Genomic DNA, 24,960 nt, shown 5'->3' with positions numbered 1-24,960 from the left:
GCGCCGGTAGCCTCAAGCATCAATGAGCCAGTGCCTATAGCCTCGACCGTCCCTGAGCCAGTGCCTGTAGCCTCGACCGTCCCTGAGCCAGTGCCTGTAGCCTCGACCATCCCTGAGCCAGCGCCTGAAGCCTCGACCGTCCCTGAGCCAGCGCCTGAAACCTCGACCATCCAAGAGCCAGCGCCAGTAGCCGTGACCGTCCAAGAGCCAGTGCCGGCAGCCATGACCGTCCAAGAGCCAGTGCCGGTAGCCATGACCGTCCAAGAGCCAGTGCCAGTAGCCATGACCGTCCAAGAGCCAGTGCCAGTAGCCATGACCGTCCAAGAGCCAGTGCCTGTAGCCTCGACCGCCCCTGAGCCAGCACCTGAAGCCTCGACCGTCCAAGGGCCAGCGCCAGTAGCCGTGACCGTCCAAGAGCCAGTGCCGGCAGCCATGACAGTCCAAGAGCCAGTGCCGGCAGCCATGACAGTCCAAGAGCCAGTGCCAGTAGCCATGACCGTCCAAGAGCCAGTGCCAGTAGCCATGACCGTCCAAGAGCCAGCACCCCCCGAGCTTTCCAGAGCTTCGCCTTCCGAGCTTTCCAGAGCTCTGCCTTCCGGGCTTTCCAGAGCCCCACCTACCGAGTCTTCCAGGACTCCACCTCTCAAGCCTTCTAGGGCTCCGCCCCTCAAGCCTCTCAAGCCTTCTAGGGCTTCGCCCCTCAAGCCTCCCGAGCTTTCCAGAGCTCCGCCTCCCGAGCTTTCCAGAGCTCCGCCTCCCGAGCTTTCCAGAGCTCCGCCTCCCGAGCTTTCCAGAGCTCCGCCCTCCGAGCTTTCCAGAGCTCCGCCTCCCGAGCTTTCCAGAGCCCCTTCCCCCGAGCCTCCCAGGGTTCCACCTCCCAAGTCTCTCGAGCCTCCCCGGGCTCCACCCCTCAAGTCTCTCAAGTCTTCCATGGCTCCGCCTCCCGAGCCTCCTAGGGCTCTTCTCCCCGAGCCTCCTACGGCTCCGCCTCCAGAGCCTCCTACAGCTCTGCCTCCAGAGACTCCCGAGCCTCCCTCGGCTCCGCCTCCTAGGCCTTCCTCGGCTCCGCCTCCTACGGCTCTACTCCCCGAGCCTCCTATGGCTCCGTCTCCAGAGCCTCCTATGGCTCTGCTCCCAGAGACTCCAGAACCTTCTAGAGCTCCGCCTCCCGAGCCTCCTACGGCTCCGCCTCCCGAGCCTCCTACAGCTCTGCCTCCAGAGACTCCCGAGCCTCCCTCGGCTCCGCCTCCTAGGCCTTCCTCGGCTCCGCCTCCTACGGCTCTACTCCCCGAGCCTCCTATGGCTCCGTCTCCAGAGCCTCCTATGGCTCTGCTCCCAGAGACTCCAGAACCTTCTAGAGCTCCGCCTCCCGAGCCTCCTACGGCTCCGCCTCTAAAGGCCCCTACGGCGCCACCTTCCTCGGCTCCACCTCCTGAGCCTCCCTCGGCTTCACCTCCAGAGCCTTCCAGGCCTCCGCCTCTGGAGCCTCCTACGGCGCCACCTCCATCAGCTCCGCCTCCTGAGCTTCCAGAGCCTCCCTCAGCTCCGCCTCCTGAGCCTCCAGAGCCTCCCTCAGCTCCGCCTCCTGAGCTTCCAGAGCCTCCCTCAGCTCCGCCCAGAGCCTCCCTCAGCTCCGCCTCCTGAGCTTCCAGAGCCTCCCCCAGCTCCACTCCCTGAGCTTCCAGAGCCTCCCTCAGCTCTGCCTCCTGAGCCTCCAGAGCCTCCCTCAGCTCTGCCTCCTGAGCCTCCAGAGCCTCCCTCAGCTCCGCCTCCTGAGCTTCCAGAGCCTCCCTCAGCTCCGCCTCCTGAGCTTCCAGAGCCCTTCTCAGTTTCGCCCCCGGGACCTGTCCCTATCCTGAGGCTGCCCCCCAGGCCTCTTGGACCCGTCCCTGTCCGATGGCCACCTCCCAGGCCCCCTGAACCGGTCCCTCTGTGCCCCCCGGGACTGCCTAATTGGCCCCGTGTACTGTCTCCTTTCCCTTTGTGCCCCCGTGGACTGTTTAATTTCCCCTTGTTGCCCCCCTTGGACTTCCTGCCTGCCCTCTGTGCCCCCTTGGATTCCTTCTGCCCCTCATTGCCCCCCTGGACTGCCTGTCTGCCCCCGGTGCCTTCATTGTGTGTTTCTATGGTTTTTGTCTTGGGTTTTGTTTTTTGGTTTGGATCGTCTGGGATCCGATCCTTAGATGGGGGGCTATGTAACGTATGACCTTGTCCTGTTTTTCTGTTTCCCCTTTGTCTTCCATTTTGATACTTTCGTCACTCCATAGTTTTCACTTTTGAACCTTCTGTACCTCCATAGTCTTGTTAGCCATCGTGTTCATTGTTCATTGTTCTCACCTGTCCTCGTTAGTTTCTCATTGGTTTCTGTTCATCACCTTATCATGTTATTTTGAGTTCTGTTTGTTCATTGGTCCCTTCTTGTATTTATACCCAGCCTTTTCGTTCAGTCACTGTCGATCGTTGTTTGTTGTTATGAATGTTAGTTTATGTTGTAAGCCTGCTCTGTGTTTCCTGCCCTTGTGCTCTGTTCATGTTTATTTCCCCATCGCGGGTGTTCCTTTGTGTTTGTTTAATTAATAAATATACTGCGTTTGGATCCTCAACCTTGTCTCCCTCGTTGTCCCTGCTAATTCGTAACACGGGGATTCCTTTTCACCAACTGCCATATTGGGTGTTCCAATTTCTTCCCTTCATTTTAAAACAAGTGCTCTCTCTCAGGAGAAATGATATCACGTTGTTAGCTTAGCAATAGGTCAACACAAGTCGAGAGAAATATTGACTATAAATATACTTGTGTTTCTTTCAATACTGAAAATTATTATGTGTCCAATCTAATTAAAAGTGCAATATTTTACCAAATATTTGTGTACACTGTTCTGTTAGGATGCCTGTGTAGACAATAGACACAAAGACAGCTGACTAGGTTTTGGAATAGATCTTGCTGGACATCCTCCCATTAATGCATTACAATAATCTAGTCTTGAGGTCATGAACGCATGAATTAGTTTTAGAGGTGGAAGAATGCTGTTCTACAAACATTGGTAATTAGGTTTTCAAAGGACAGATTGGTATCAAATATAACTCCTAAGTTCTTCGCTGTTGAAGATGATGTAACAGTACATCCATCGAGAGTCAAATGATATTTTAGTGGCTTGTTAAATAAATCTCCATATTATCCTTTAATGCACTTTACCATGCTTTTTACATCAGACACCATATACAGTAGCTTCAGTCTTTTATCTTCTCGTTCACAGATAGTTTAATGGAAGAGTTCTTGCTATAATCAAGTTGGAGCCGTGTTCTGTATCCCTGAGAGGTTTCTCTTCCCATCTGTGTGATTTGCTGTTCTGTTTATTTTAAGTCTTTTCCCATAATGATGGAAACATTAGATTAGCCATCATGTTGCGTAAGTGTCTCGCAGAGGAGCCGAATTTCTCATGCTTCCGTGTGCAAAATGAGCTGTTGAGCGGCAGGCCTGTGGGTTTATTCTCCGACCTGATTGTTTTCACACATCTCTAGTACACTGTAGGGTGACTAACTCTTTCATTTTGTCACTATGGCTCTGTCCCAAAACCATGAAAGCTGCCAACTCAGCTGGCAACACAGGCATGCTCCTGACATCACCAATTATGCTGCCTTTTAAGAGACCATATTTTGTCCATAATGTTAAAGCTATGTTTGGAATGAATGCAAGGCTTTGTTTTGGTAAATGTAGGGCTAGAAATAAATAGATTTTCAGATTAATCATGATCTTCATTTAAATGATCCCATGATTGATTCTTAAAGTCACATGATCTTTTTTTAATCTATGGAGAGCATCATTTGGTATGGTAAAGCAGATTTGCACATAAATGGTGAAATATATTTCAGCATTCTGTGAAAATGACATTCTTGGTGAGGTATTAATGTAAACACCCATCACTTTAGTCATATATGTCTAAATTGAACTTAAGAAGCAGGACAAAAAAGTGTATTTGTATCAAAAATATTGGACTAAGTGCAAATTCATCCTAATAGACCTGACACTGTCTAGTATGTTGTAAATCAAACAGCATTATGAAAGTCACTTACTGCTCATGGCTGAATAACTTAACTGTACTGTATAATCATACAGTGAAGACCAGTAATTTAAGTAGTTTTATGTTACATTTCATTACTTTTTCAATTTCAGATTTTTTCTGGAAATGTACATGATACTGCTGTTAAACAGCACTGTTTTCCTCATTTGTATCTTTTTTTCTATTGTTTTATTTGTTTTATTTCTTGTAATTTTTTCTTTTATCTTAATATCTTAATATATACTGACTGTTTACTTTTCTTGAATAATTACTTGAGATGTTAAAGCAATGTTTACAGAATTTAGTCAGTATTTGTCATCAATATTGGTATCCAGAACCGTCAAATTGCTTTCATATGTAAACAAAATGAACTTTATATTTGAAATATATCCAAAAAAAAATTCTGATTCGAATCGAGAGCTTGTGAATTGAATCGGGAAATCTGCCCTAATTTCATGATACAGAAAATTATGAGTGTCAAATTGTTAGCTTAGCAACATGCTAACACCATACTTAACTCAAATCAACTGTGATGTTAGTTGAATCCTGTGTGCTACCAGTGAGAAATAATATTGATATAATATTAATATACATAATTTCTGGTTCATTAGACTGAATTTTCAGTCACTTTTGTGGTTCCATTTGGGTTAGCATGCTGCTGGAATATCGGAATTGCAAGTTTCCAAGTAGTAAAAAACATTCATGTCTTTGTGATATTCTTCCATGTAAATCTTAATTTTTGTACCAAAGAGCTTTGACAGCCACGAGTGACAGCCATGCTGGCAAGCCCCATCCACAGTGAAATCTCATTGGTCCAAAATGATTTAAATAGCTGTAGATTAAACATAAAATATTTTGCGATTGGCTGTTATTTTGTCGTTTCACACAGCAATTTCACTAGTGTTGATACAAATTGCTTCTCTCTCTGTGTTTGTAGCTGAGAGCAAGATCTTTGGAGAGACTTATGTCCCTGCAGAACAAAAATGGGCTTTTCCCAATCAGTGGGTGTTTTCATACCATTGACATTCCCAACTTTTGTTGGATAATTTAGAAACCCTCATCTTGGTTTGGAAACGCCCACTAATTACTACATTGAGATTTCCTGTTTTCATTTGATAGTTTAGGAATTCGCATCCCTGTTTGAAAATGCCCACAGATTTGAAAACGATGTGGATGTGAACGTTCTTGTATGAAAGATTTTGATAAAATTTGGTTTTAGAAATGGTGCAATCCTAATTTGAAGTGGATAAACAACAACAACAAAAATCATTTAAACAAAAACAATTATAGCACTATAGTACAGTACAATTAGGAATTGGCAAGATGTAGTTGGTTACTTTATGTAACGCAAATGTGAAAATGCATCACTTTACAAGTCATGCGCTAAAGTAAAAGTCTTCTAATTTCATAAGATAGCATTGAACGAGAAACAGAGCGAAAGTAAGTGTTTATAAACGTAAATAAATAATCTGTCGTTTTCCTGGTAATTTGTGTGAAAGTGAATAAAAATCATGGTTGTTGTAGCCTCTAATGTTCAATTCACCAGGAAACTGTCACAATGTGAACAAAAAGGCACATAAAAATAATTTAGCAAAAATTTAGGTATAGTAACGTGATTCTACAAGACCAGGTTGTAATAAACTGTGAATCAATCACCTGATACCTACCTGAAACTACCAGACACAACAGAAATATATTCAAATTTAGGCTGATAACAAAGCTAGCATGCTAGATACATTTTCTGTACTTTCAGCAGGAGAGAAACAGTGTAGAGATCAGACATAAGCAACAATACTCATTACGAGGCAAGAGTCACGTCTTGTTATCCTCTCAAGTTGTAATCCTATCAAACTGGCACATATGGTCACGAGATTAAATGCCAGAAATCCCAAAGGCACTCGCTGGCTTGAGGTCAGTTTAAGGGTGTGGCAGGGAATTCTGGGAGTGACTGTGAACTGTAAATTCACATGTAATCTTCAAAACCATGGGTGGGTGTGTTTACCCCAGCCTTCATATCAGAATCTGCTCCCGATTCCGGTTACATGCTTTCAAGTGTGATGTCTGATGGGGTGCACATTTAAGTGGCTTTTGACCGGCTGCCCATGGTTGACTTGCATACCTGATTTTTATCCTTGTGTGTAAGGGTCTGATTTAAAAACATAAAATAAAAAGAAATGTAGCCCTGTATAAATCAAAATGATAGTTTGATGATTTTAAATGGTTCTGTACAGACCTTGAACTGCTCCTAACATAAACCTGTTTTGGCAATGACACATTTTGAGAGATGAAAATCAACATGCCTCTGTGATGGCTTTCTGGAAGCATGTATTTACATGCTGGTAGGCTGGCCAGAGTCTCAACACAGAATTTGCATGTGTTTGCATTGGTTATTTCCTGCATCACAGGCAGATTTAATGCTGAATGCAACAGCCTTCTAACAGAGATTGTGACCGGTGGTACTTAGCTGTTAGGGAAGCAGTGAGGAGTGAGTCATCATCGCTCACGTGCTGATCGCCATAGCCCAGTCTCTCTTTCTCTCTGTCACACACAGACAAACAATTGCTATGTTTGGAAAAGCATGCAAACATGCTACTTTTACTATTGTTTTCAGTATACACTGCGCACAGTATGCAGATTTTCTGTATGTATGAGGTACCCAGATGACCTACTACAGTACTGTAAAGGGGATTAAGGGAAAGTAGGAGGTGAGAACCAGCATGACAATATAAATAATAGTTTAAGGAAAAACTTAAACAAAAGACACAAACACACATATGACTTTCAACTGCCGTAAATGATCTCTCTCTGTCACACCACCATCCGCAGTCGGCCTTTATCCCTCTTGGAGGCTTGATTAGCCTGATAATGGACCGGGTGTGTATAATCACGACCCGGCCCCGCCCTCCGCCCTGTCACAAGTACATTTGCCAAAATGTGTAGTACACCACAGAGCACACTGCACTGAAAACTGTATCCAGCCACGATTTTTAATACTTATCCTAATTAATGATTTATTCAAACTTAGACATTTTATCACAAAAATTATGGAAAAATGGAAAACAACAATATTTATTTCCTAGATGGAAGCCACTCCAATGAAACATATACACTATATACTGCTTGGTATTAGGTCAGTAGTATGTAAAAACATTGTAGGCAGTATACAGTGTTTTCTGTGCAGTATTCAGTAAGTCAGGGGTGCCCACACTTTTTTGTGTGATTATCTACTTTTAAATGACCAACTCAATAATATCTACCAACTGAAAAAACACAGTTTCATTTAAAATAAGAAAATGCTTGTTGGGACTACTACATGTATCCCTACATGGAATTCATCTTCTAATTAATAAAAAAAAATATAATAATGTTCAATGTTGATATCATTCAGTTTTAAAACTAAACCCAAAACACCTACAGCACAATAGATTACAATAGCCAGGGCATTTACCTTATTCTGATGACTTGCACTGAATTGAATCCAGGCAGTAGTATCGCAATTTCCCGCTCTGTTTTCAGAAGTCCTTGGAAGGCGCTTATGCGCAAACCTAGTTGTCATGGCAACCGAATAAACAAAACCTTGCCTGGTCAATATTTACTCGTCAAGTGCAAGTCAGACAGAAACTAAAAGAAGGATAGACATTTTATTTATTTTTATAAAAATTTAACGAAAGTACATTTAAATTTTGTGCGATCTACCAGCATTGCCTTTGCGATCGACTGGTAGTGTCACGATTCCCTTGTTGTCTGCCCTGGGTTTCACTTGTCCTTGTTAAAAGAACTACACTTCCCATGATCCCCGGCCTTCATCACTGCCAACCTTGTGTCATTGTGCTCACCTGATTGTAGTTTGTCATCATTATGTCTCCAGTGTATATAAACCCTGTTTGTTCTCCATTCCCCTGTCGATCGTTGATGTATGTGGATGCCTGTTTCCCGTCTATATTACCCCGTCTGTTAACTCTTCCGTGTTTTGTTTTCTGTTTCCCATCGTGGATGTTTTCTTTGTTCGTGTGTTTTCGTGTTGCCCTATTATTCTAATAAAGTATCGCTGCGTTTAGATCCTCGCCCCTTGTCTGTCTTCCTGCTCACCTGCACATCATAACAGAACGATCGACCCACAGTGGATCTAGCAGCGTTCCTCAAAGAGCTGACAGAGGCAGACTTATCAGTGCGGGAGTTCACCCACTTTTTCTCCAGTTACTCCGGCTGGAACGACGAGGTCCTGAAGGTAGCGTACCGGTTCGGCTTACCAAAACATCGATGGTGGGAGTTACCGGAGACCGGAGACTACACCTGGCGGGAGTATGTGGGACTTATCTTCGGGGAATTCGCTGCCGGGGAGCCACCTCTCCTGATCCCGGCTCCCGCCTCTGGGCTTTCCTCGCCAGCTACGGTGAGTGAGCCAACCCCCACGCCTGCCGTGGTCAACGAACCAGCGCTACCAACTTCATCCGCCCGGAGGAGGAGGAGAAGAAAGGCCTCTGCTCTCCAGCCTCCGCTAACCACGGCCAACCAGCCAATGCCTGCAGCCCCGAACGTCAATGAGCCAGCACCTGTAGCCTCGAACGTCAGTGAGCCAGTGCCTGTAGCCTCGAACGTCAGTGAGCCAGTGCCTGTAGCCTCGACCGTCCCAGAGCCAGCGCATCTCGAGCCTTCCAGGGCTCCGCCTCCTGAGCCTTCTAGGGTGCTGCCTCCCGAGTCTTCCAGGGCTCCGCCTCTCGAGCCTTCCAGGGCTCCGCCTCTCAAGCCTCTCGAGCCTCACAGGGCTCTGCCTCTCGAGCCTCCCAGGGCTCCGCCTCCCGAGCCTCCCAGGGCTCTGCCTCTCGAGCCTCTCGAGCCTCCCAGGGCTCCGCTTCTCGAGCCTCCCAGGGCTCCTCGAGCCTCCCAGGGCTCCTCCTCTCAAGTCTCTGGAGCCTCCCAGGGCTCCGCCTCTTGAGTCTCTCGAGCCTCCCAGGGCTCTGCCTCTCAAGCCTTCCAGGGCTCCGCCTCCCGAGCCTCCCAGGGCTCCGCCTCTCGAGCCTCCCAGGGCTCCGCCTCTCGAGCCTCTCGAGCCTTCCAGGGCTCCGCCTCTCAAGTGTCTCGAGCCTCCCAGGGCTCCGCCTCTCGAGCCTCTCGAGCCTTCCAGGGCTTCGCCTCTCAAGTCTCTCGAGCCTCCCAGGGCTCCTCCTCTCGAGCCTCTCGAGCCTTCCAGGGCTTCACCTCTCAAGTCTCGAGCCTCCCAGGGCTCCTCCTGTCGAGCCTCCCAGGGCTCTGCCTCCCGAGCCTCCTATGGCTCTGCCTCCAGAGCCTTCCAGGTCTTCACCTCTAGAGCCTCCTACGGCGCCATCTCCCTTGGCTCTGCCTCCAGAGCCTCCTATGGCTCCACCTCCAGAGCCTTCCAGGTCTTCGCCTCTAGAGCCTCCCATGGCTCCGCCCCCTGAACCTCCAGAGCTTTCCATGGTTCCGTCTCTCTCGTCTCCACCTCCAGAGCCCTCCAGGCCTTCGCCTCTGGAACCTCCTACGGCACCACCTCCCTCGGCTCCACCTCCAGAGCCTTCCAGGCCGCCGCCTCTAGAGCCGCCTACGGTGCCACCTCCCTCAGCTCCACCTCCAGAGCCTTCCAGGTCTCCGCCTCTAGATCCTCCTACGGCGCCACCTCCCTCGGCTCCGCCTTCAGAGCCTTCCTCGGCTGAGCCTCCTGAGCCTCCCTCAGCTCCACCTCCTGAGCCTCCCACGGCTCCGCCCCTGAACCTCCAGAGCTTTCCATGGTTCCGCCTCCCTCGGCTCCGCCTCCTGAGACTCCCTCAGCTCCACCTCCTGAGTCTCCCACAGCTCTGTCTCCTGAGCCTCCCTCAGCTCCGCCTCCTGAGCCTCCAGAGCCTCCTTCAGCTCTGCCTCCTGAGCCTCCCACGGCTCCGTCTCCTGAGCCTCCCACAGCTCCGTCTCCTGAGCCTCCCAAGCCTCCCTCAGCTCCGCCTCCTGAGCCTCCAGAACCTCCCTCAGCTCCGCCTCTGGAACCTTCTACGATGTGGTCTCTTAAGCAGTCCATGGCCCCGCCTACCTCGGCTCTGCCCTCGGAGTTCCCCAGGGCTGTGGTCCTGAGGCCGCCTCCCAGGCCTTCTGAACCTGTCTTTTCTCTGTGGCCAGCTCCCAGACCACCTGATCCAGTCCTCTTGTGGCCACCCTGGACTGACTGTTTGCCCCCTGTGCCTCCTTGGACTTCCAGTCTGCCCCCTGTGCCTCCTTGGACTGCCTGTCTGCCCCCGGTGCCTCCTTGGGCTGCCTGTCTGCCCCCTGTGCCTCCTTGGACTGCCTGTCTGCTCTCTGTGCCCCCTGGGACTGCCTGTCTTGTGTCCCTTTTTGACTGTCTGTTTGCCCCTTGTGATCCCTTGGTCTGTCTGTTTGCCCCCCGTGTTCCCTTGGTCTGTCTGTTTACCCCTTGTGTTCCCTTGGTCTGTCTGTTTGCCCCCCACTCCTTGGATGCTTTTTTTTTTTTTTGGGGTATTCCCTTTTTTTTTCTTCCTTTTTTGAGGAGCGTCTGGAAGCCACTCCTTTGAGGGGGGGTTATGTCACGATTCCCTTGTTGTCTGCCCTGGGTTTCACTTGTCCTTGTTCAAAGAACTACACTTCCCATGATCCCCGGCCCTCATCACTGCCAGCCCTGTGTCATTGTGCTCACCTGATTGTAGTTTGTCATCATTATGTCTCCAGTGTATATAAACCCTGTTTGTTCTCCATTCCCCTGTCGATCGTTGATGTATGTGGATGCCTGTTTCCTGTCTATATTACCCCGTCTGTTAACTCTTCCGTGTTTTTGTTTTCTGTTTATAATTAGTATATTAGTTTATTTAGTTTATATTAATTCGTTTATAGTATTTTAATAAAATGTAGGCAGTATGCAATGTATACTGCGCAGCATTCAGTTAGCAGTAAGCTATTTTTCCATTCTGAACATGTCATATGTAAAGTCAACATAGGTCTGGTCAGATATCTTGCCTGATTGCTCACAGATAATCAGGTTGTATCTGTGTCATTTAGACTGCGTCGTCATGGCAATACATTTTGATTCATGTACTAATGACTTTTTAAAGGCCAGAGGTAATGAAATAATTTTTCACTGTTGAGTACAAGCAGGAGTTCGATTGAACCTGAATAGCGCATTTATTGAGCCGGTCGCCTGCGGTCACTCCCCCTACAGGACGCTCTTTGACTTTAACCCTCCCTCGTGCTGTGCCAATGACTCTTTTGACTTCTCTGTTTCTTTTGACTAATCAGTGTTGCTTTGTGTCGAATGAAGTACAAGACACAGATGGTCTATGAACTCCTTTGTTGAGAAAATTCATATGTAAACACTCTTGCCAATCAAAGCTGGCAGAACATGCTGCCTTGTGGCTGTGTTTGCTTTTTGCTATATTTTGGTTCTTTGCTTAAAAATGAATGAGAACATTTTCTACAGGACTCTCAGCTGCACTTTCTCTGCTGCACACATCCCTATTTTGCTCTCCTATTTCCCTTTTTGTTTTCCCTTTTTCAACATGCCATAAATTGCTAGGCGCACGCAGCATGCTACCGTCAAAGGTTTGCTGCAGTGTGTGTCTGAGACCGAGCATGTGCGTGTTTGTGAGAGAGAGAGCATGTCTGCACTGTCAGTCGCATTGGCCTCTTAAAGAGACACCTCTGCTTATAGATTGCAGTGCTTCCCTCTCCTAATCTCTCACTCACCTACTTTCTCTGGCTGTCTCTCATTGCGGTTAGGCTTTCTGTGAATCTTGCGTCTTTCGGCCTGTGTGTATGGCGAGATGGAGTCAGGGGTGCATGTTGTGAGTCAGAATGTTTCAGTCCACGCTCAGCACTGACGTTGGCCTCCAGATTGACATTCATATTTGGGTAGCAAACTAAAACAGGAGGACGACAGCATACAGAGGACTGGCATTCTGTAAGTCACTTCTCTGAGATGAGTGTGTGTGCATATATGTGTGTGTGTTTGTGTGTGTGTCTTCGTTTGGGATGTGTTGTCTCGCATAACCAGGTGTGGTCGACATTGCAGCCTTTTCTGGCTTGGAACCAATCAATTGGACAGGAAGATCCAATCAATTGGATCATTTTGTTTTTACATAGCATTTAGGAGCATGTTGATCTGTAATCTACCACAATAATACTGTTGTGCAAAGGCAAACGCAGCAACTACAAATTTTGTCAAAATTGAGTTATTTTCTAGTTTTTTGTGAGTGAAGTGTTTTGTGAATATCAAAAGATTTTGAGACTAAAGGATGTGTAATGCCTATCCCTATCTATAACAAATTTGTCTTTCCAGGCTGGTTCAGGGACTCTTAACCTTGCTGTCATGCAAGATCTGAGGAGCGAATCAGAACGTCTCAACGAGGTGAAAGGTCATTTGGAAATTGCCTTACTGGAGAAGCACTTCCTGCGTGAGTATTCACAATATTCTTTTTCATACAGTTCGATATCAATATTTATCACAATACACATTTGCAATTTTTCTGGATTTCCAAGTTGGCAGAAGAAAGGAAGAAAAAAAAATCCAAAATAGTCTACATTTCTGGGGCCCAGAGATGGCCAAAGCAGTGGTGTCTGAGGGATCTTCTACCAAAATATTTATAGAGTTTATCAATCAAGTGCAGTTGGATATGAATGTTAAAATATCTGTTTGTTTTGAAGCATAATGACAGCATATTATTTTTACATTCAAATTCTTTTATATTTTGTTACATTCAGATAGCAAGTATGGGGGCATAGAAGCCCTTGTGACTGAGGAATGATACTGTATGGGGGTTCAGGGGTACCCCCTGAGAGAACATTTAGAAAATGTAAAAGTCTAAATGGACAAAGTGACAAAGACTAGACTACAAACTAGTAATTGTATTGTCATCCATGCCAGAGATAATGACATTTGATTATTTCACAAAATTAGAACGGAAATCTATTTGATTATTATTAAAGGCTCATAACATGCTGATAAATAAATCTAAATGTAGAAGAAAACCACGTTAACTTATGTGGCGCCTCATTTCTACTCGCATGCGGGGAAAAGATGCAATGCATACAGTCCGGGATAGGGCATAAATTAAGCATGTTTGGTGCAAGAGAGAAATATTCAAGAATACAGTGCAGAAAGACCAGATCTACTGTACACAGCACTGTTGTTTTGTTGCGCTGCTCACTAGAGACGATGAGAGGGCGCAACCGCCATCATGATATCTTGCCGTCTGGATGGAATCTATCCGGGGTCCAGACCCGGACTACCGTAGCCTAATCATTAGCAAGGCAGCTAACGTTAGCAACTTCATACAGTCTGAGAAAGCCGAACTGCTTGCGTTTTTAGTGACACGCACCTGATCATCTAGATTTTAACACAGGCTTATTACTCAAAAGCTTATCATCGATTTTGTGGATTTTTTTCTATTGCGCTAAATATCAAGATCGTTTTATCGCCCTGCTGGTGTCTGTCTTTTAACCCATGCTGAATGGAGTGATCTGGCATGTAGATCACGTACTTCTGCTTAAATACACAATATAGTTACAGCTATGACATGAAATGCCTGTTCACTTGCAATAGCTACTGTGTATATCACTGACAGCACCCATAGAATCTATAAACTTATTTTTTGCGGGTATAGTGCACAATTTTAATCATTCCCGTAAGTTCCATGTTCATAGTGCATAGAGGGAAATTCCCGCACTTTTTTGCCCCCTGAAATTTAAATATGGTGGCAAAAAATTCCCCTTCAAAGAGTTCCTGTTGTTTTATTAATAAAATCTGATATTGGCCTAGTCCAAATACATACATCGCGATCTTCATTTGAATGTTTGCTGAACATTTTTTGTTTTGTGCCGTCCGTTGTGCAGATGTCACCAAGTCAGTGGCGGATACTCGTGCCATAAACGCGCACAGATGGGCACTGTGCTTCTCACAATCAGCATCAGTTTAGTGTCCTACTCTGAATTAAGTAACTGTTCTGTCTTTTTCTTCAAAATATACTGACCTAGTGAGCAGGGGCGAAAATTTCATCAAAATGTTGGGGGGGACAATAAACATAACAATTCTCAAGAGCAATTTTTGAAGGGGACACCAAGGGTTTTTTTGTTGTTGCCCCATTTGCATTTGTATTATTTTATTTCTTAAACGATTATTTTAAGAATATATCATTATATTATTTACAATAAACATATTTTAATGATATTTTAGGGGGGGGACAACCCTCAGATAGGGGGGGTCCTGACCTTACCTTATCTGCCTGAAAATCCTCCTCACCGGGTAGAAGTCAAAAGTGTGGGACAGATAGATGTTATATATTTATTAAGGTAATCAGGTCTGATAGAACACAATATATAATGCAACCCAAATGCTACAATGTAATTAATAATAATATTAACAATAATAATATCCGGATGAATAGCCTTGATGTTAAATAAAACATTATTAATGATAAAATAATAATTTTACATTAACCACTTTTAATTTTTTGAATCATATCTTTGACTAATTTATCAGTGTTAAATGTTTATTTTTGCATTATTTTGTTGCTAATGTTGCTAAAAAAATTTTAAGCTCCTCATTCCAAATCTGGAGAAACGTTGTCATCTACTCTTTTGTAGGGTATGTTCATTTAAAAGCCCAAAAAATTGGAATTATGTAAATGAAAAAAAAAAAAAAACAATTTTCAGGAACAATGCTCAAATGCAATGTATAGATCATGTAATTTTGTAATTATTGAAATATGTCATTTTCCAAATTGAATTAATTGTTTAAATTATAACGTAAATGGATAGCAGCATCATTTTATATGGTTAGAATAGAAAAAAGTGCCCCCCCTCCCCATTTTCAGAAATGAATTTCAGGCTTTGCATATCTTCAAGCGGAAGAAAGCCAAATAATGAATTTGCTTAAAAAATAAACATTTAATGAATTTAATTAAATTTAATAGAATTTCAAGTTCAAGTTAACATGTTCAAATCGAGTCCTAAAATTAAAGTTCAAGTCCCAATGGCACCTATTTCATTTCATACTAATATTCTAAATTCTACATACTTTAGGAACTGTTATTCATTTTCCATGTTTTTGCCAGTTTAGTATTTTGTGGCGCGTTTTATGAAAGAAACGCAATTTATGCATTCTTACTAGCGCATAACTTAGTTCAGATTCACCTGTTCGTTTGCTTTCATCTGTGCAGAGGTTGTCATATTACATATGTTGTGAATATAGTGAATAATCTCAAGTTTAAATAGAATGCGTTTAAGAGCAAATTAACCAGTTTGTAAAACATTTAATTTTGTCGGCGTTCAGCTAATTCTGTTCACGCTGAGGAATCAAGATCAAACTGAGGAATCCCCAACATGCTGGATTATTGGATTATATTAATAATTGTTTTCTAGACATTTATATTTTTGAGAACTATGTCGTCATTATGCGTCTTTTCGTTTTATTTTTTATTAAATTAAAATAAAAACAGTTCCCCTCTGACTAACATCATGAATATTACTTATGTATATTGCTAGTCATGGTTTAAAATGAGTAAACTAAGTAAGTGTTAAGGGTCAGTGTTTAAACATGAACTGTAAGATTAATGACTAATGTATGAACTGTAAGATTAATGACTAATGTCTTTGAAGTTCATCCTTTAATAACTGCAGAAGTTCACGTAGATGCATTGTACTTTGTTAGATGGCTGATGAAGGCTTTTGTTGGCAATTAATTAATAGTCTATGTATTCCATTTCAAGAGTGTAGTCCATAAATAACCAAAGATGATGCAGGCAGAGATCAATGAGGTGCATCACAGTTTAACCGGCAGGTCATTTCGGTAAGGTTCGGTGGGGTCTATCCTAAATCCAAGGTTCAGGCAGTGGCATATGAAGTATCCCATGCCTTATGGTTTGAGTTGGCACCAGTTCATCCCCTGAAGTCCATCGTAATAGTCTGAAATGATGTCTCGCTGGCACTGTCTGGATTTAGTCATCATCACTCAAAGACATTTAGCAGTGGACTCCAGCACCAAGCAGGTGCATCTGGCCGGCTCTAGTAACCTCAGGATGTTGAGACAGGGAAACAAATAGAAATATAGCTGCAGGAGGCAAATAAGGGGCCAAGCACATCAACCATTATTGGCACAACAATGGCACAAAATAAGTAAATAAAGCAACCTGGTCAAGATTTTAGGCAAAATGGTTGAAAAACTATGAATATTATCATTATCAATTGCAATGGGACATAAAAGCTTATTACTTTTGACAAACAGGTGGCGCTGTCAACAAATAGATCTAGTGTGGTGAAGGTGCGGTCATGATGACACAAATAAAGTTTCATGTCAATACGCAAAGCCTTTCCGAGAGCCTAAATACCATTCAGGCACTGTGCCATCAAATTAATTGTTAATGATAATAATAATAATAATAATTGATAATAAGTTAATAATAATAAAAAGAACACTAACGATTACATTAGGTGCCTACACACTTTCAGTGCTTGGCTCCTAATAATATTAGTGTAGATGCCATAACATTTTTTGCAGAGTTATAGATTATGATAAATATTTCTGGTTCCAGCAGACCCAACTAAAGCAGCCTAATTGTGGGTTGTAGGATAAATTAGGTGTATGTCTGGCTAAATAGAGGAGTCTTTAGTCTAGACTTAAACTCAGTGAGTGTGTCTGTGTCCCGAAGAGTGTTGGGGAGACTATTCCGTAGTTAAGAGATAAATATGAAATGGATCTACCTACTTTGTGGATTTTGATATTCTAGGAATTATTAACAGGCCAGAATTTTGCGATCTTAATGAACGTGATGGAATATAGCGTGGTAGAAGGTCACTTAAGTACTGCAGAGCTAGACCATTCAAAGCTTTGTACGTAGTTAACCGAATTTTAAAATTAATACGGAATTTAACAAGTAGCTAATGTAATAAAGATAAAATGGGGCTAATATGATCATATCTCTTGGTTCTTGTTAGGACTCTGGCTGCTGCATTTTGAACCAATTGAAGTTTATTTATTGAACTTGCTGGACATACTCTCAGTAATGCATTACAATAATGTAGTCTTGTGGTAATGAATGGATGAATAAGTTTTTCAACATCAGCAACAGAGAGCATGTGCCTTAATTTAGCAATATTTCTTAGGTGGAAAAATGCTGTTCTACAAACATTGGTAATTTGATTTTCAAAGGACAGATTGCAGGGCTTGACATTAAGCATTGTCATGTGCTTGTCCTTCAGACAAGTAAATTGGTCATTCAATAAAAATGTTTTACTTGTCTGGAGACAAAAACAAAAGAAAGAAAAGATAAGCCTCCATCATCATCCATTACAGGGATGAAGAACACAGTGCAGAAAGATGGTAAATCATTACTCACCCTCAAGCCTGTATGAATTTCTCTCTACTGAGGAGCATAACATTAGATTTTTGGCTAAATGTTAGTCACAGTCACGATTCAATATCACTGCATCTTTTTTTCCATAAAATAAAAGTGGATTGAGATTAACATTCTCCCTAACATCTCCTTTTGAGTTCCACGGACAATAGAAAGTCAGACAGGTACAACATAAATGCAATGAAAGAATTTACAATAATGTTCCATTCATTAATATTAGATAATGCATTAGCTATCATGCACAAACAATGAACAATATTTTACAGCATTTATTAGTCTTCGTTAATGTTAGTTACAAGCATTTATGTCGAGCCCTGGATTGGTCAAATACTGTATAACACATAAGTTCTTCGCTGTTGAAGATGATGTAACAGTACATCCATCGAGAGTCAAATGATATTTTATCAGCCTATTTTTAGAAGTTTTTGGTCCAATAATTAGTATCACTGTTTTGTCAGAATTGAGTAGAAGGACATTTCTGGCCATCCAATCATTGATTTCATTGATACGCTGTTAATTTGGGTTTCGAAGAAATATAAAGTTGGTTATCATCATCGGCATAACAGTTAACTTTCATTTTTGTTGATGAGTTTAACTTACTTTAATACTTTTCATTATGTATTATAACATTGGTATCGTAAGGTCCAACTATTGGTCCAATGGCGGCATCCAATAGTGTGGCTGAAGGTCCTCCTGCGTGTCTTATCGTGCACATTAAATAATACTTTGATTATTTGATTTGAGTTCCATGTTTTATTAATCTTATCATTTATTCTTTTCTTTATTTCATCTGACTGCAATTATGAAAAACCTCATTGATGTATCAATGCTCTGAATTTAAGTTTTGTATCTTATTATTCTTGGTAACTCTCTCTTCTAGACTGCATTTGTTATTTCAGTGTTATTCGGCTGTGCCGGCTGGATGCAGGTCCTTTAACTACAAACTCAGTTTCAGATATTAGTACGTTTTAGACTAAGTCCTTATACACTCACCTAAAGGATTATTAGGAACACCATACTAATACTGTGTTTGACCCCTTTTGCCTTCAGAACTGCCTTAATTCTATGTGGCATTGATTCAAAAAGGTGCTGAAAGCATTCTTTAGAAATGTTGGCCCATATTGATAGGATAGCATCTTGCAGTTGATGGAGATTTGTGGGATGCTCATCCAGGGCACGAAGCTCCCGTTCCACCACATCCCAAAGATGTTCTATTGGGTTGAGATCTGGTGACTGTGGGGGCCATTTTAGTTCAGTGAACTCATTGTCATGTTCAAGAAACCAATTTGAAATGATTCGAGCTTTGTGACATGGTGCATTATCCTGCTGGAAGTAGCCATCAGAGGATGGGTACATGGTGGCCATAAAGGGATGGACATGGTCAGAAACAATGCTCAGGTAGGCCGTGGCATTTAAACGATGCCCAATTGGCACTAAGGTGCCTAAAGTGTGCCAAGAAAACATCCCCCACACCATTACACCACCACCACCAGCCTGCACAGTGGTAACAAGGCATGATGGATCCATGTTCTCATTCTGTTTACGCCAAATTCTGACTCTACCATCTGAATGTCTCAACAGAAATCGAGACTCATCAGACCAGGCAACATTTTTCCAGTCTTCAACTGTCCAATTTTGGTGAGCTCTTGCAAATTGTAGCCTCTTTTTCCTATTTGTAGTGGAGATGAGTGGTACCCGGTAGGGTCTTCTGCTGTTGTAGCCCATCCGCCTCAAGGTTGTGCGTGTTGTGGCTTCACAAATGCTTTGCTGCATACCTCGGTTGTAACAGTGGTTATTTCAGGCAAAGTTGCTCTTCTATCAGCTTGAATCAGTCAGCCCATTCTCCTCTGACCTCTAGCATCAACAAGGCATTTTCGCCCACAGGACTGCCGCATACTGGATGTTTTTCCTTTTCACACCATTCTTTGTAAACCCTAGAAATGGTTGTGCGTGAAAATCCCAGTAACTGAGCAGATTGTGAAATACTCAGACCGGCCCGTCTGGCACCAACAACCATGCCACGCTCAACATTGCTTAAATCACCTTTCTTTCCCATTCTGACATTCAGTTTGGAGTTCAGGAGATTGTCTTGACCTGGACCACACCCCTAAATGCATTGAAGCAACTGCCATGTGATTGGTTGATTAGATAATTGCATTAATGAGAAATTGAACAGGTGTTCCTAATAATCCTTTAGGTGAGTGTAGGTTCTCAGCTTTATCCATTTAGTCTTATTTAAGTTCAGTATAGATTCTCGACTCATCGTTTAGCCCAAGTCAATTAAGTTCTGTTTTACAGATTCTCTGTCCTACTCTTAGTATTCCCGTTTAATTCTACTTGGCTAAGTTATATTATAGATTCTCGGTTGGATGTTTAGCCTTTTAGTACATACTTAACTAATGGTTTACTTCTGAAGTATCTTAGTTAAGCCAACTCTGACCATATATTAGTAGTTAATAAGAAATATACTAGAAAACAGTCCTTCAGAATGAATCGTAATGAACATTTATTTTACCAGGTAATTGTAATACATTCAAAGAATCCAATTCAATTATTAAATCAAACTCAAAGCTATAAGTGAACCTAGCATAATAATAATGTAATTAAAGTTGCATTCCATTCAAACATTTACCAAACATAAGAAATTCAAATTGATGAGCTGGTAGAGTGGAAACTACACACAATGTTTTCTGTGTGGGTCTTCTGGCTAGAGAAAACTACACACAGAAACTGTGTGGGATATCTGAATATAGACTCCCCGAGCTCCTCTGCCATCCTTCCTTAAGTACCAAGCGATTATATTGTTATTTGAGATGTGTATGTTTGATGTTATCCAGGGTTTGTTTTACAATGTAGTATGGTAAGTAGACCCATATTAAATAATATTAAATAATTTATAATAATAATATATGAAATCTAATAATAATAATAATAATAATAATAATAATAAAAAATTATAATATTCATGATAATAATGATAATAGTAGTTCCTCATTTGTGTTCAATTGCTCTCAGTACATGGTGTGTGTGTGTCAATGTTGAATGTGATGATGTTTCTAACAGCCAGTGAGATGGTATATTGCTATGGGATGTCCCAGTTTGGATGACTCAGTAAACGTGTGTTTGTGATGTTGATCTGATTATTGTTTCCATCATAGCTACAGTAAATGCTCGACTAACTCCGTGCATTTTGAGAATGGCTTCTAGAACAGTAACTGAACATCATTAGTGAATGACTGCATAAAAAACACTGTTACATAACCCAAAACATGCCACTGTCACTCACACACTGCAGTGAGACATGAGCTGGTGTTAAATGAATGGGGAGAGAGAAATAAAAAAAATTAAACAGGAAAGGGTTTATGAGGTGGAGTTGCTAGAGCATCAGGACTCTTTGTTACCCAGGAAACACAGGGCTTACAGTATGACCTCTGATATGTTTCCTTCAAGAGCTGGAGCACCAGTCTTTCTCTCTCTTTGTCTAATCTATCTATGTTTATATTATTTTGTGTATCCTTTCTTAAAGGGATAGTTCACACAAAATTTAAAATTATTTTCATCATTTACTTGCCTTATGTTGTTAAACCCATTTGACTTTCTTTCTTCTGTGGAACAGAAAATTAGATCCGAGAGACCATTACCCTAGGATCAGCCATATTATGCCGACTCACTGACAAATCTTCCATTTGACATTTTTGCATCAGCTCCTGCATGTTTACCTTCCCATGTGGCGTGACCGAAAGCAATTTGTGTTCATTTAACCAGGAAGTAATTGCAATTGCATCAGTGACTAGCGTGTTTTGGAGGTTGCATTTCTTTCCTCTAACATAACATTTTTACTCCATTGATGGTTAGGTTTGGGTTTGGGGATTCAGTTTCTAAAATATATGCATTCCTCTTTACTGTATTACAGCCTGTACAGCTGAAAAGAAACTTGCTTCACAACTCGCTTTTGGTGCCCCTCTATGGACATTTCACTTGGAAAATGGAGCTCACACATGGCCATCTGCCCAGTTACACTTACCGCTTTGCCCATTGGGGAAGTGTTACGAATTTCGGTTAGCATAGACCGATTTTAGCTAAAGAAAAGTCAACCAATTTTTTTCGATTTCACTGTGAGATCAGTCTGTTATACTGTCAAGCTCCAAATTGGACAAAAAAAAATCTAAATTACATGTGGCCTATAGCCCAATGCCGAAATTTCATTTGTGGTTGCATATATTCAGGCTTGCCACATCAAGATGGGAACCAATGGCACTTGGCATCCATGCCACAACACATCTAAAGGCAGCGTTTTTTAATTGAACGTAAGTGCAGATGAGTTTTTCAGTGAATACCTTACGTTTCGGTCTATTCCTTACACAAAGCTATCACATGGCTTCAGCAGACTCGCAATATTGCACAAGAAGTTGTATGGACTACTTCTATAATACTTATATGGTGCATTTATGTCCTTTCAGACAATATAAATCACCATTCACTTTCTTTGGATGAAATAGATTAGAGTGAACATTCTACAAAATATCTTCTTTTGTGTTCCGCATAAGAAAGAAAATCATCTAAGTTTAGAATGACAGGAGGGTAACTTAATGATGAGAGATTTTTCATTTTTGTGTGAGCTATCCCTTTAACACTTTTTTCTGTTCATTAATGCTGTATGTAGAGTGTGTGTAGGGTTATTACATGAATGCATTTGACAGATACATTTTTAGTTTTTTTGTGTGTTGGAATCAAGCCCATAACCTTGACGGTGCTAGTGCTGTGCTCCACCATACAGGGACTATTGACAGGAGTGTGTTTGTGTAGAGGCTGGATTTAACCTTCTGCTGACATTATTTCCACGTGTGTCTAAGAGTCTATTTTAAGTGTGTGTGTGTGTGTGTGTGTGTGTGTGTGTGTGTGTGTGTGTATCCAGTGTGTTCCTGTTTTTTTTTTTTAGCTTTGACCCATTTAACTGCATTAACTTTCACCACAAGTCACTGGTGCCGATATCACAGGTATTTCCTCTTACGCACATCTCCGATAGCTTCTAGAATGCTACTAGATTGTATTTTGTCACAGTCACTATTGTGAACTTTGTGTAATAACATTTCTCATGAATATTTCACCTTCGATAGAATTTTCAGTGTAAAGAAACATATTTACTTACCGTAATATTCCAGGTCTATATTAGGAAAAAAGTATATAATGTATTACACAAAAGGTGTAAAAATTTTAGAAGGAGAGTTGTCCTGCCTGATCTCATGGAAATTATGTGACTGTGGTGAAATAAACAGAATCAACAGAGCCTACCGCCCTACCCTAATCCTTAAACCTAAACCTAACCAATAAAAGCTTAGTGTGATTAAAAAATATTAATTTCTGTAGCAACCACGTCATTTTGTTGTGCTTTTATGACACTGTTGGCTCATGTGTCGACTTGCATAGGCTTTGCTAGACACTACAGGTGAAACTCGAAAAATTAGAATATCGTGCAAAAGTTCATTAATTTCAGTAATTCAACTTAAAAGGTGAAACTAATATATTATATAGACTCATTACAAGCAAAGTAAGATATTTCAAGCCTTTATTTGATATAATTTTGATGATTATGGCTTACAGCTTATGAAAACCCCAAAGTCAGAGTCTCAGAAAATTAGAATATTACATGAAATCAATAAAAAAAAAGGATTTTAAATACAGAAATGTCGGCCCTCTGAAAAGTATAATCATGCATATGTACTCAGTACTTGGTTTGGGCCCCTTTTGCATTAATTACTGCCTCAATGCGGCGTGGCATGGATGCTATCAGCCTGTGGCACTGCTGAGGTGTTATGGAAGACCAAGATGCTTCAATAGCGGCCTTCAGCTCTTCTGCATTGTTTGGTCTCATGTCTCTCATCTTTCTCTTAGCAATGCCCCATAGATTCTCTATGGGGTTCAGGTCAGGCGAGTTTGCTGGCCAATCAAGCACAGTAATACCATGGTCATTGAACCAGGTTTTGGTACTTTTGGCAGTGTGGGCAGGTGCCAAGTCCTGCTGGAAAATGAAGTCAGCATCTCCATAAAGCTTGTCTGCTGAAGGAAGCATGAAGTGCTCTAAAATGTCCCGGTAGACGGCTGTGTTGACTCTGGACTTAATAAAGCACAGTGGACCAACAGCAGCCGATGACATGGCTCCCCAAACCAACACAGACTGTGGAAACTTCACACTGGACTTCAAGCATCTTGGATTGTGTGCCTCTCCATTCTTCCTCCAGACTCTGGGACCTTGGTTTCCAAATGAGATGCAAAATTTGCTCTCATCAGAAAAGAGGACTTTGGACCACTGAGCAACAGACCAGTTCTTTTTTTCTTTAGCCCAGGTAAGACGTTTGACATTTGAAGCCCATGTCCAGGACCCGTCTGTGTGTGGTGGCTCTTGATGCAGTAACTCCAGCCTCAGTCCACTCCTTGTGAAGCTCCCCACACATTTGAATGGCCTTTTCCTGACAATCCTCTCCAGGCTACAGTCATCCCTGCTGCTTGTGCACCTTTTTCTTCCACACTTTTCCCTTCCACTTAACTTTCTATTAATGTGCTTTGATACAGCACTTTGAGAACATCCAACTTCTTTTGCAGTTACCTTTTGAGGCTTTCCCTCCTTGTGGAGGGTGTCAATGATGGTTTTCTGCACAACTGTCAGGTCAGCAGTCTTCCCCATGATTGTGAATTCAACTGAACCAGACTGAGAGACCATTTAAAGGCTCAGGAACCCTTTGCAGGTGTTTAGCTGATTAGAGTGTGACACTTTGAGCCTACAATACTGAACCTTTTCACAATATGCTAATTTTCTGAGATTCTGAATTTGGGGTTTTCATAAGCTGTAAGCCATAATCATCAAAATTATATCAAATAAAGGCTTGAAATATCTTACTTTGCTTGTAATGAGTCTATATAATATATTAGTTTCACCTTTTAAGTTTAATTACTGAAATTAATGAACTTTTGCACGATATTCTAATTTTTCGAGTTTCACCTGTATTTAGTACAACATGGCACTATTGTTAAGCGTGAGACCGCCTTAGTGGCTTTTCCCAACTGTAAAGATTGACTATAATGAGAGCCAATAGCATTCCAGTTCGGGCTGTGAAAGAGCAAATCATTGATATGACACAATGAACAAATACGGCCATCACTGAACCAGTCAGTCAGTCATTTGAGTTTCAATGAGAAGGTTCATGAATGAGCGAGGATCAGCATCTGTTGACCGACTGAAGGAGTGGAGGAATGTTTTTTGTTTAGTTCAGTAATCTCTTTTAACAAGGAGTGAAAGTGGTGTTTCATCTAGAAAGCATCAAAATCTAATTAATATCTGCTAAACATCTTAAGAAGATCAGATTCAAATTCTAAATCATGTATGACTTAAAGACATCTGCTGACTTGACATCTTTTTTCCAGATGTAAACACACAAATCAAAAAGACATCTGGGTGATGTGCTGTCAGGGATAATTATTGTTAAGGCTAGTTTGTCTTTTTTGTATAGCTTGAAAGGCATACACAGCAGTTCACAAAATTA

General features: G+C 42.3%; 1 protein-coding gene across 4 annotated transcripts in view; it reads left to right on the top strand.

The window, feature by feature from the left end:
• Nucleotides 1–24,960, top strand: part of LOC127637785 (GRAM domain-containing protein 4-like) — a 108,353-nt gene that overhangs the window by 18,654 nt on the left and 64,739 nt on the right. For 3 of the 4 annotated variants that reach the window (XM_052119057.1, XM_052119056.1, XM_052119058.1), the window contains one exon: nt 12,352–12,466. In XM_052119057.1, coding sequence (XP_051975017.1) covers nt 12,352–12,466 — 115 coding nt within the window. Of the gene's footprint in view, nt 1–10,581; nt 11,974–12,351; nt 12,467–24,960 lie in introns of those variants that run through there. The other variant, XM_052119059.1, reaches the window with a different exon arrangement.

This window comes from Xyrauchen texanus, chromosome 45 (genome assembly GCF_025860055.1).
Source record: "Xyrauchen texanus isolate HMW12.3.18 chromosome 45, RBS_HiC_50CHRs, whole genome shotgun sequence".
NCBI lineage: Eukaryota > Metazoa > Chordata > Actinopteri > Cypriniformes > Catostomidae > Xyrauchen > Xyrauchen texanus.
Note: the sequence above shows the minus strand (reverse complement) of the source record. Positions and strands in the feature narration are given on the sequence as shown.